Here is a 12,247-nt window from a genome sequence, read left to right on the forward strand (position 1 = left end):
AATGGGGACAGTCGGCTATCTGACAACATCCACAATGAAAGAGCCGCGAGTGGCGGAAATCACAATTTGAAAGTTCTGGCGAGTCCATGTTGTCGTCGATAAGCCCCTGGTCCAAAAGGCGTTCATGATATTTCTGCCGCCAATAATTCATATCAAGACCATGGATTGATACGAATCAGCTCTTACCTGAACCTGAACTCGTTTCCACACCCGACTTGCTATGACATTCTCTGGCAAACGGTAAGGCTGTTTGTTCTCGGATGTTTGTGACCTCGCAAGAACAAAATCACAACTGCCCACCACAGTCGGCACGAGCCCGAGAGGGAACCTTGTCTTCGATTTGCATGTTCCGTAATACGAGGGCAAAGCGCGTAGTAGAAGTTTCAGTGAAAAGATGAAAATGAATGAGAACTTCCGAATCTGCATAACCAAGGGTCGCAATATGGTTATCTGCACTGACCGCACGCGGTTCGTTCTGCGGGTCTCAAAGCGCGCGTAGATGGTTTTCATGATACGAAAACTTTCATAAGCATCAGATGCCAATATGATAATATTGAGGATAGAGTCATGTTTGGTGAGATTGGGATGATTAGCATTGCAGTGTGCAATATGCGCCCAAGCACGAACACTGGCAGAGAACTCTTATGTACTTGGTATCATTGGTCACGTGGTGTTTTTGATTCAAATTTCATTCTACCGCAGTGCGCAGTGCGTACGCTCGCGGTCAACGTCGATTGGTTACTGCACTACCAAGAGGTTGTGTCAATGTAAGGCGATGCGCTGACTCCTTAAATCACGTTAATCAGGCAGGGTGTACGCAGGCTGGACAGTTAGGATGGGTGCTGCGGTGATGGAGGTCGAAGTTGGGCATGATGAGCAATCCAAGGCTGTGGAATGGCATCACTGCGGTCATGGGTCATATTCAGCAGACTGTGGATGGCTTACTAGGTGAGACAGATTCAGACTCAGAGGGGGGTGGAAAATCATTCACACAGCGGCCACCCCTTGCCATCAGCGACTGGGCGCAGTTGGAAGGTGATGCGTGATGCACTGTCAGCATAAATGGCATTCTGGTAATGTGTTGTAGTTGATGCAGACTTCAGAGGGATACTGGAGTGGGACGCATGCATCACCAGGTAGGGGAAGGGTGTTGCACCACAGGTGTGCTGCAGTTGTCCTCGTTTGATACGTTGACATGACACGAAGCAGTGCAATGAATCATCGCAGAAATATATATTCATAGTATGTGCATTCCTATTATGCGCGGCAAAGGCGCTGGATGAATACCATCAATATATATCATGATTCACCAAGTTCACCACTGACTCGGACTCGTACCCATCCCCTCGAATATGAGCCTTCTCTCAAATGATTCCAGTTCAAGTTGGTGGCTGCTAATCAGTTCGAATCGGTTTTCCAGCTATTGGATAGGTTCGTGGAGGTGGCCATTCGGATGATGTCGGTGATGTCTCAAAAGTTAACGTTGACTGCAGTTGCTTCCTCTGTTGCCGTGATGTATGATTGGGGTGAGCAAGATTGTATTGAAGCCATCTGAAGGACTACTGATATCCTTATGATCTCTCCAGCCTTGACATTCGGACAAGAGGTGGGTTGGTTCCATTCCCGGTGCAGCTATCTTCCTACATAATAATGATGTTGTTTGTAGGTCGAACTGGTCTGGGTGAGCAGAGTCCCATATAAGAAGATCACGACAATTCATTCAGTGCAGAAGCAACACTGGTCTCTTATGTCTGTTTTATATATCGTCGTTCGTAGTCTCTGTTATAAGTGCGATTGGCAAGTTGTGCTGACTTTGATATTCTAGGTGCGCTACTTTGAAATACCTTATATTGTGTATGTGAAGGCTAGCAAATTGGTGCTACGCTAATGAGCCTTCTACGATCAGTCTGACCCTGCTGCGTACATCTCCCCACATGCACTACCCTTGTTTCTCCTGACCGTCAGCATGCAGAAAAGCTTCCGTCGGTCTCGGTGACAGATGCAGTGCGTATTTTGTACTGATACCTGCCATTCCTATCTAACTGACCGCACTCATATGCAGGGGTGAGTGAAATTCTCGATTACCATGTTGATGCAATATAATGACTCCAATAGCTGTGAGTTTGGATTTTTTGGCCCTCCAAGACTCAGTACTCATCAATTGGGGTTTTCAGGCAAGATGTTTTTCTTCACACGACTTGTGATGATTGTGGTCATAAATGCCATGCTGAGCGGTGAGCTACTCAGCGTGATATTGCCTCAGTGACTTAAACGTCATGCAAGTCATCATGATCACTCGGTTACACGCAATGTATCAGCGATCGAGAAAGATGCTCATCTTTCTTGTTGTCATTTTTCTGGCTGTCACCATTCCCTGTTTAGTGATCGCCGTAATAGCACTGAGGTATATTTCGGGGGGTAAGCTTTAATTATGGACCAAAGATGCACCGGGCTCATTGGACGCATAACAGAGGAGTTCATTCTCTTCGGCACTTATCAGTGCATAATTGTTTCGGAGCAAGCAGCCACGCTTCTGATAGCAATCGTTTGGACACTAACCCTTGCATGGGAGATTCTCGCCCTGTGTCTTGCAGTCTGGATTGTGGTCAAACACTTCCGTGAACTGCGGCAAACATCGGCAGGAGGGATCATCGGGGACTGTTTCACGGTGTTGATAAAATCCCACGTAATTTACTTTGCAAGGTGAGCTAGTAATTTCAATGTGGTAATCTTTCTTACTGAAGTTCTGCACGTGTTAGCTTTGTTGTTGTTTCTTGCCTAAGCCTCATGGTACGCCAATCTGTCATTGATGACCATTGTTCATCGTTTCTATAGGACTTATTTCCTGTTGGAGCTGAGATGTATGGTGGTCTTCGTCAAAGTTGCTTGGTCATGCAGATGTTTGTGCTGGGACCACGCCTAATCTTTAGCGTTAGAAAATATCATGCCAAGCTTGTGGCCAGCTCCGACGGAGGAACTGGGATGACTTCGATTGCTTTCCAGGAGCGCATGTCAACTGGCGGTGATGTGTAGAGCGGGGGATGCTCCATGTGATAAACACTATTAGAGGGGCACTTGCAGGATAATTTTGTTTGGCGTTTACTTTTACTCGAGGTACATATAATGGCGATTGGGAGTAGAATTCAAAAGAAAAATAGGTTTGGCAAACCGATATTTCATTGCAATGGTACTGGAACTAGCTGTCCCGCACACTTGCACCAAGTGCCATGGCAAGCTGATATTACTATGCGGAATGTCTCGCAGCCAACCACTAGTAACTAAGTAACTGATTCATTCGAGCTTGAATATATATGCTGATTTTTCCTCTTTCCAGGTTTCTTTCTGGCAATTCTCTTTACATTTACGACAAGATGTCTGCCAGGGTTTTATTACTAGGCCTGATAGATATTCAAGGTGACTGATCAGAGACTCGACTTGGCTGTGTATGTTGTGTTCGACCACCCTGAATAGACCTAGTAACTAGCTACTCGAATGTGAGCAAAATTACATGGCTACGAAAGGTGAAGGTCCAAATTCCTCAGTTCCGCCTTGGTGAGGAACATCAATCATCGAGTACATACAGAACAAATTTGTGTACGATAGCAAGGGCCGAATTCGAGAATGCTTGGCTGTGACCTCCTGAGCCATTCCACAACTTCATGCCACCCATTGAAAGATTCACGTAGTTTCTGCCGGCAGAAGGATTCGGCAAGCACGATCTTAATTTCTCTGCCAGGAAACACCTCCGCGAGAAATGTCGCCACTTCTTTTGGATTGGCGGGAGATGGATCCGCGTCCACCGATAACCGCATGCAGGCGGAACGCGTGGGGCGCGAGGAAAGAATGGCAAGTGTTTCATCGTCAAGTACTGGCAACTCTGCCGTATCCGACGGGATACCAAGGTGAAGATGCGATAATTGTGGGCAATGCCTGGCAAAGGTAACCAGACTGCCGAGATCTACAGTAGCCGCGACAGGAGGTGGCTGAAGAGCCGGTATGATTATGATCAGACTGCCAGGCACATCAATCGATGTGAGAGCAGGTATACAATAAAATTCCACCAGGTCTGGCCACCCGGTCGCAAGTTTCTTGCATAGAGTATTGTTCAGTGACATCGCGAAGTCATGCAGTATCATGAATTGCAAGTGGGAGAAGACAAGCAGGTCTTCTATGGAAAGGAAGTATGGGTGAGTGGGACGAAGGTCCCGGGGCCCGTCATCGATAAATCGGCGGGGCGCTTGTCGGTCCATGATAATAGTCCTCAGGGACGAGTCCCATCCTCTCTTCGACGTGATCAGGGAGATAAGCGTTTGCGCCATCTTTTCGCCACGTGAGGGAGCGATGGTCAAGGAAATGCTATCCAGCACACTCGTATGAATAGCTTTTATGAGTGACACCATGAGATAGAAATCACTTGAGATCGTTAGACATCGCAAGGAGGAAAAAAGTCGATGACTTGGATGGTCCAAATGCTCATGCTGATCCCTAGTTAATGGGATGTGCTCCTTTATGACCAAGTCAAGTGTGTGGAGCATTGTCGACTGTATCGCTATCAAGAAACCAACAGCAAAATTGGTATTGCTTGTCAATTTCAGTTTCCGTAAACGAGGGAGCACGATCTCGAGGCCAGCGGGGCCAAGACCCTCGGGAACCTTTCCGCCGACCGTGAGATCTAGGTGCTCTAAGTTGCGGAACAAACAAAGAGGAGCGATTACCCCAGAGTAGAGCACGTGCATATAGCGTTCCCAAACATAGACTGCGGGATGGTGTTAACCGATGTGTGTCTTCTCAATTATGCCTTACCTCGAAATACCATCCTCCTGAGCTGAGGAAGAGCATCAACAAGAGTGGATAATGAGAACCAGCTTTCCACAAGGATGTCGAGTGCGAGATAAAATTCGAGACTCGCAAGGTTACTCCGAGATAACGGCGCCCATGAAATATCCTCATTCTTATACTTCATGATACTGTCGGGACAGAGCATGTGAGTGAGACGGGGTAGAAAAAGCTCTATAGGGTAGACCCAAAAAAGCCAATTGATGATATGACTGGAGATCACAAAATTATCGGGGAGAGGCCATCGACATTTGGCTCTAGGCGAACGTATACTCTTGATCCGTCGACCGTAAGGAAGCATTCGTAACACATCCGAGAGCAAAGGATCTCGGGTCAAGCGCTAGAATCATCTATGAGGAAGACGCATGCCGATCAGGGGAAGATATGATCACTTACGATCCTTCGTTCCTGGAATGAATAGTCGAAATCATCATCGACCTCCTCAACAACACGAACGCGAACTTCAATGACGGACGGTGGCATGCACATCAGCAATGGTCCGAAGCATACTAAAGTATCCCATAGCACATCGAGTGCTGGACCGCTCAACGCATGACACGTTGTCGCAACGGCTGCGAGATCCTGCAGACGAAGTGGATTGGGCTGATGAGAGCCTTCGGGTCCCGATAGAAACGGATTTAGGAACTCGAAGATATTAGATGTAATCTCAGGGAGAAATAGAGCGTGGTGCATGGCACGATTCGAGCGTAGATCTTGACTTTGTGCTGTGATGTAGAGATACAAGCTGCTACTTAGGAAGTAGTAGATCAGCTCCAAGTCGTCTGAATTGATGCGAATAGGCCGCAGTACCCTAGTTAGTATGTGTGGTACGTAAAGGGACGGCAAAGGCCTCATCAAGCACAAGATTATTGTACTGTGTGAGCGTCTAGGTGCACGACAATGTTGCATTATCTCCCCAAAGCACTCCAGCAGCTACCAAACCAGCGACCATCGTGCGTGGAATGCACCATTTGAGACGTTGACGAGCACAATGAACTTGCAGCGGAGATGTGCTAAGTGGTGAGAGGAAAGATGAGAACACCTCGACGATCCGCGATTGACATGGTCTAGTTTCAGCGCTGTGCAGCCTCGTGACAACGTCTGGCCATCGTGCATCATGTCAGGATGTGAGACTGAGACCGAATGAGAAAAATGGCGGTGACAGGTGTCATTTGATAACACCACCCAACCCTTTGTCCTCAGTCATTTGTCGTAACGTGCTGGATACTTCATCTCCTTGATGATAGTCGAACAAGCGACTGTAGACATGCTGACAATTGAAGTATGAAATGTCGATCTTAAGTCTGAGGGAATCATCTTTCGGGGAGTCTTGTATTTTGTTTTGAAGTGACTGATAGTCGGCGCGAATGTTATTGCAGAAGTCTTCGCTAAACGGTAATTGCACGGCTGGGAGAAAGGCAGCAACTCACGTAACACCTTGTCATGGACTATCATTGAAACAACAACAGCACAGATAGGATCAGGGTTACCACGGTCAGCAGTGATTGCCGATGAAAACTCGACAAGTTGGAATTCCGTTGTAGCATCAATAACCTTCCCCTTAAATCTGGTGCATGGTTTATCAGCAGCAAGAGCCGCTGCTTGAATCTTGGGATATCACGTCTCATTTTTAGCCCAGCTCCGCATGTCTGGATGGAGAGTCGCTGTTGCTGACAGTTCTGCGTTTTGCTCGAGGAGGTATGCGACAATATAGTCCAGATTGTGATCAAGAGCAATGTGTAGTACTGTTCTGGCAGTCCGGTCCTGTAAGGAAATATCATACGACAGCTCAATGAGCGCTTTCACGGCAGATAGCGATCGGCTTTCGTCAATAAATATATAGGGTTGCTTGGGGAGGAAAGTATGGATAGGGGTAGAACCGTTGGCAGTGAAATTGACATCTGCACCGCGCTCACGAAATTTGCGGATACATTCGGGCGGCGGCTGGTATGACATAGCGGTCATTTGCAGAATATCATTAGGTAGGATGACCTCCGTTTGTGAAAGCAAGAAATCCACGGCGACTTCGCTTCCAATCGCGGCTGCCCACGAAATTGGAGCATATGAGCCGTCAATAATGGGATATTGGTCGCAGCTGATGAAAGACAGCTTGTTGAGATCGACGCCCAGTTTCAGGATAATACTGAGGAAGTCAGGGTGCATGGCCATGGCAAAAATCAAAGGAGAAACCCAACCAGAGGCAGTATCCACGTCCAGTAGATGGGGTTGCTGCTTGACGAGGAATTCGACTATCCATGGCTTTCCGTGTTTAATCGGGATGAATAGAAGGGAGGGCAAAGTCACATCGACCGTCAACCACATAGGTCCACGCCAGTCGTCGTCATCTTGAGCTGCAAGCGCAAGATGTTTCTTGGTGTTTCGAATAAACTCCGAGTTCAGCAGTGATAGGGCGTTCATAACGCAAACATCTTCATCCGAAAGATGTCCAAGGTGCTGCCATCCACGAATCGCATAGCTCAGCAACGGATGATCCTTGCTATCACGAACAAGGACAGTCTCATCACCAGAATCACAATGATCTTCATCATAATATATGGCTGGTTTTTCTTTGGCTGAAGCCATCAGGGAAAAGCTCCCATGCGAAATTTGCAGAATTACTTGGTTTTAGTCAACTTTCTCAACTTTATCACATATTATTACAGAAAGATACATATTCACGGAAAATATGGATGTATATTAACCTACATTGAAGTAAGTATATATAATACATGTCTTTTAAGGCATTAAAAAAAAAACAAGGGGGAAGCATTAAGAACATCTAAGCTCGTCTGTTTTGCAGGAACAGCTGCTCGCCACATAGCGAACTCACCTGCTGCGAGACTATGGCGCTGGATCTGTTCAACTATTCTGCGCACGTAAAATTGACACACATACAGACAACACACACACCAGTCACTTCAGGGTGCAGGCAATGCTTGAGGTGGCTAAAGAGCAAGCAAGCAAAGTCAGTATGCAAACCCTCACTCACAGCTGATAAGCTCGTTGGAGAACGTAAGACCAGGCATGAGACCGTGTTCCTTGAGCCAGAATATGGACACGAAGGGACTCGGAGCCCAAGAATATGCCTTCCGCGGCAGTGAATGCGACCAAGCGCGACCCAGACTTCATTGGAGAAATGTTCAATAAGGTTTTCATTGACAATGCCGCTGTCGGATGTAGCGAAGAAGGCGAGGACGTTTGAGGCAAAGCGATGCTTATTGAGACGCTTGCAATGTTTGTACACGTTTGAAATGTTCTGAAGTCCAACATTTGCACATGTTTGTTTACTTCCCACGTGCACTCACATGACTTTTGGTTCGAACTTTCAAATTTCAATGTTCAATGTTCAACCACAACACGACATCAACCAACCTTGGCCTTGTCGAATGTCTCCTTACAACGTGCTTTTCCAGCTCGACTCATGAGCAATGAAAGCGCACGCACTTTCAGTCGCACACTCCTTGGGTGTACCTATCAGCCACCACCGAACCCTCGCGCTGTCGCCAAACTCCATCTACAGTCCACATATCCTACCCCCGTCTTCTCCTACTGCTCATTCCACCCACCACTAAGAGACTTCAACCATCGTGGGATGAGTTGCTCGATCATGGAGATGAACAATTCGGTGAGTAATCTACTTCTCACTTATGCGTATCTACTCATATTGCGTAGAACTGTCCTTCCCACCCGTTCGTGGTGTCAATCCTTCGCTCACGCTGAAGGCCACTGTTGTACATGCTAGCGATACTCGGGACGGTGCACTACTTGACGCGAGTGATCCAGTTTGATCCTCTGGCGAGTTTGAGGTTTTCTGACCACAGAAATCACTTTTCCGTCGAAGCTAGTCAGTGTGGCCATTCTTTAATCTCGAGCCTTGCTGACTGACGCAATTATGATCTTATTTCAGGGTTCAAGTGTGGCCATTGTCTGATTAGCAGTTATGTAGTATATTGTATATTGAGTCTGAATGACAATATAATATTTGTTTCACCTTCGTCATTGTGATATTGCTCGAGGATCATCTATTACAAAAATTTATTAATGCTGCACACTTTATTGCATTTTATTGCACTTTTGCCCACTTTATTCCAACGAAGGCGTCAGGGGGCTGTTGGTTAGTTCATAAATGTCACTAATCTGAAACATGATGATAAAACACAATAAAACTCGATAAAACACCATCATTTACACAAATTCGCCCTATTTCCCGGAAGAGGTTTTCCCTGATGGCTTCATATATACAAACATCAGTTTCTCAGCTCAAACACGGGAAAGATAGTGCACCTTCTGCACAGATCTCATCCACAAAGTCGCATAACAAATACGTAATCAAAAGCTCGCAGAGAGAGAGAGAGAACTTCTATATTTATATACCGCAACAAACAAAGTAAACTGTTAAGACGCGGTGCCCTGTTAGGCTGTACTGGGGGATGTTGTAACAAGGTAAGGGGTGTAAGTATAGTACAAATAGCCAAGCGGTCCGTGTTTGAGAGGTTTCGGTGTGCGTATAAGTTCGTCTGGTGTCCAGGCTGAGTATAATATGGTACAATTTCTCTCCTTCCTCCTCCTTGTGCGCTCTCCTCCTCCCCTCCCTCCTTCGTCACCTCCCTTCCCTCCCTCTCTCAGGCTTCTATCCCTCTCCTTTCTTCCCAGTCCCCTTCTCGTTCCAGTGCGACCTTCTTGAATGCGCTGGATTCTTCAATAAATTTCGCTAATGCCTTTATGCCCTTTTCCGTACCCAATATTTCATTGAGTATGATGTTGTAGGATACCTCACGTAAATGGATGCGCTGTCGCGTGAATTGCGGGCAGTCACGTAGGATATGTTCTCGTGTTTGACGTAGTTCTCCACATGGGCAGAGGGTGGGTTCGGTGGGGACGAATGCGGCATAGTATTCTCCAATGAATCTGTGTCCTGTGCGACATTGTATAAGACGGCCGTATACTTCTCGAGGAGTATGAGTGAAGTGTTGGCGAGGTTTGAGCGTTGGTGGGAGTCGATTTGCGATAGCGAAGCGTCCGGTCTGTGCTGCCACGTCTCTATTCCAACTCTCTGTCCATTTCTGCCGGATCCCTTCCTTGTTTCTTCGGCGCGCGTTTGCATAGGTCGAGTGGGACGTGTCGTTACGTTCAGTGGCTTCTTTGGCGAGCTCGTCAGCACGTTCATTGCCGACGATATGGTGGTGTCCTGGGATCCATGCAACTTGGACATGATGGAGGGGTGACGTGGTTAGGAAGTCTTCAATCGATCGTCTGATCTGTAACGCAATGTATTGTGAGGGTCCGGGTGCAGCTGCATATGCAGCCTGCACCACAGAGTTATTATCTACGAAGAAATGTAAATGAGTCACCTGGGAGTCTTGCGCGAAGCGGATAGCTCGTGATATTGCGTGAAGGAGCGCTAACATCTCTGCGTCGTATACCTCTGCCTTAGGGCCCATTCCTTCCTGGCCCCAGAAAACTTCTCTTCCTCTGTGATAGCCGGTCCATCCTGCTCCGGCTCTTTCCTCCTCTCCGACCAATTGTTTTGACCCATCTGAGTAAACGAGAAGGTGCGTGTCCTCCGTTTGCAGATTCCGAGCGGTTTGAATGTGCGCTTTGGCGGCTTCTTTCTTGCTTCCTCTTTGCTTGTCCGATATCATCAGGCGGCCGCGGTACGTTTCCGCTGTGTTTGCCCAAGGTGGCAGTGCGAATATGTTGATGCGTTCCACGTCCGGGGATGCTCGTTTTGACAGATGGATGAGTCTGGTCGACTTTGGTGGTTTACGGCTGCGAGGACGGTATTTGTCGGTAGGAAGAGCGGGTGGGGGATCAGCAAGGTCGAATTGTCGCCACGGTTGGTCGAGTCTCTGTAGAATGGGGTTGAATGAGGGGAGTTTGAGTAGTCGAGTGGCGGCGTTGTCATTTGCGTGATCAAGGAAAAGGTTAATGGGGGGAATTGATGCCTCTATTTCTAGGGCCTTTATTGGGGTGGTCCGGAAAGCGGCGCAGACATGTCTGAGGGATTTGTTTTGAACGCGGGTGAGCATATTTGCATGGGTTTTCATGCCCGTCCACCAGACGGGGCTGGCGTATGTCATTACACTGCGAACGCAAGCCGAATATACAGTTCTCAGTAGTGATTGCGAGAGACCTCTCACCGTATTTGCAAGCATATGTAGTCCTTGAGCAATATTTTCTGCTTTCCCTGTCAGTTCACATACATTTCTGCGAAAAGAGAGTTTAGAATCAAAATATATGCCGAGCCATTTGATACAATCACGGGGGTTGATTGTCACCTGTCCTTCGTCGCTAGGTAGCAAGATAGGCGGTCGGTCTGGTGCGCGACGCCATGTGAAATGGATGAGCTCAGACTTGTCGATTTCTGCCATCAGTCCAGCTTCGCGGAGCCAATTGTTTACAAAAATGAACTCCTCCCGGAGTATTGCGACATTGGTGTCCAACGATGGGGAGGAAACATATAAGTTTCCATCGTCGATGTAGCAGGCCAACGTGGTCGGTGTGGCTTTGTCCGGGCGTGGTTCACGAGCTCGTGCTTTCGTGTTGTAGGCTTCGTTTAGTGGGCTCGTGCAGATAATCGAGAGGGCCGGTGAGATTGGGGATCCTTGAGGTATACCGTTTTCAACTGGTTCTGATGGTGATAGTACTCCGTCCAGACAGATTGCTGCTTGTCGTTCACTGAGGAAAGATTTTACCCATTTTATCATAGGGAGTGGGAGGTGCTTATCTCGAAGTATCCGGAGTAGCCGTGTATGATTGACGAAGTCGAAATACCCTTTGATGTCGAACGTGATGCACGACGTGACGAGTCCATGGTTGCGGGCTGCTTCGATATCATGAACAAATGAGAGGGCTGCGTCAACTGTGGAGCTCCCTGGGCGGCCTCCGAACTGTGAAGAGGGTACCAGCAGATATTTCGCTGTGTAGTATGCTAGTCTACTTGCCTGTACATTTTCGAGGACTTTTCCGAGACATTCCTCCAACTGGATGAGTCTGTAAGCTCTCGGGTTCGAGTAGTCTGGTTTTCGGGGCTTTCGTAGAGCCACTGCGATTGTGCGTCGCCAGGCAATGGGATGGTAACCTACATTTGCGCAACGTGAGATCAGTAAGTAGATATATTCTGATGCAGCCTCCCAGGCCCATCGGAGAGCTGTGTAGTTGATCTGGCTGGGTCCAGGAGCTTTTTTGCGATTTGGCCGGTAGATACCATTTTTCACTTCGGCGTACGTTATGGGTTCCCATGGGATGTCATCTGGTAGGTCCTGTTCTAAATCTGGTGCAGCTAAGTCTAGGTTCGGTGGTGGTTGGAACAGTTCACCTCGTAATGCAGCACATTTTTCCTCATGTGTTATTGCCATGTTTTGACCGTTGTTTCGTCTGAGTGGTGGCGTGGGGTAGTTTCGTATCCCTT

General features: G+C 47.6%; 7 protein-coding genes across 7 annotated transcripts; 1 reads left to right on the forward strand and 6 right to left on the reverse strand.

Annotated features, from left to right (window-relative positions):
- Positions 1-3,504: 3,504 nt before the first annotated feature.
- DEU56DRAFT_945409 (uncharacterized protein) lies at positions 3,505-5,529 on the reverse strand (the record flags this gene model as incomplete). The annotated part of the gene is made up of 4 exons (XM_041359004.1): positions 3,505-3,548; positions 3,599-4,756; positions 4,804-5,176; positions 5,233-5,529. 4 exons carry the CDS (start codon positions 5,527-5,529, stop codon positions 3,505-3,507), a joined length of 1,872 nt encoding a protein of 623 aa, XP_041208741.1.
- Positions 5,530-6,004: 475 nt separating this feature from the next.
- Positions 6,005-7,419, reverse strand: DEU56DRAFT_912525 (ankyrin repeat-containing domain protein; the record flags this gene model as incomplete). The annotated part of the gene is made up of 3 exons (XM_041357411.1): positions 6,005-6,243; positions 6,309-6,403; positions 6,458-7,419. 3 exons carry the CDS (start codon positions 7,417-7,419, stop codon positions 6,005-6,007), a joined length of 1,296 nt encoding a protein of 431 aa, XP_041208742.1.
- Positions 7,420-8,257: 838 nt separating this feature from the next.
- On the forward strand, positions 8,258-8,624 carry DEU56DRAFT_912526 (uncharacterized protein; the record flags this gene model as incomplete). Its single annotated transcript, XM_041357412.1, has 3 exons — positions 8,258-8,303; positions 8,357-8,461; positions 8,509-8,624. The coding sequence occupies 3 exons, from the start codon at positions 8,258-8,260 to the stop codon at positions 8,622-8,624; spliced, it is 267 nt and encodes an 88-aa protein (XP_041208743.1).
- An 888-nt stretch (positions 8,625-9,512) lies between these two features.
- Positions 9,513-9,944, reverse strand: DEU56DRAFT_696304 (uncharacterized protein; the record flags this gene model as incomplete). Its single annotated transcript, XM_041347226.1, has 1 exon — positions 9,513-9,944. A coding segment is annotated over one exon (432 nt), but the record flags the coding sequence as incomplete, so codon positions are not given.
- Positions 9,945-9,971: 27 nt separating this feature from the next.
- On the reverse strand, positions 9,972-10,244 carry DEU56DRAFT_736446 (uncharacterized protein; the record flags this gene model as incomplete). The annotated part of the gene is made up of 1 exon (XM_041348510.1): positions 9,972-10,244. A coding segment is annotated over one exon (273 nt), but the record flags the coding sequence as incomplete, so codon positions are not given.
- Positions 10,245-10,841: 597 nt separating this feature from the next.
- Positions 10,842-11,300, reverse strand: DEU56DRAFT_698804 (uncharacterized protein; the record flags this gene model as incomplete). The annotated part of the gene is made up of 1 exon (XM_041347280.1): positions 10,842-11,300. A coding segment is annotated over one exon (459 nt), but the record flags the coding sequence as incomplete, so codon positions are not given.
- A 462-nt stretch (positions 11,301-11,762) lies between these two features.
- On the reverse strand, positions 11,763-12,068 carry DEU56DRAFT_708606 (uncharacterized protein; the record flags this gene model as incomplete). Its single annotated transcript, XM_041347461.1, has 1 exon — positions 11,763-12,068. A coding segment is annotated over one exon (306 nt), but the record flags the coding sequence as incomplete, so codon positions are not given.
- Between the last annotated feature and the right edge of the window lie 179 nt (positions 12,069-12,247).

The sequence above is a fragment of the Suillus clintonianus genome, assembly GCF_016758775.1.
Source record: "Suillus clintonianus strain FC179 chromosome Unknown DEU56scaffold_33, whole genome shotgun sequence".
NCBI lineage: Eukaryota > Fungi > Basidiomycota > Agaricomycetes > Boletales > Suillaceae > Suillus > Suillus clintonianus.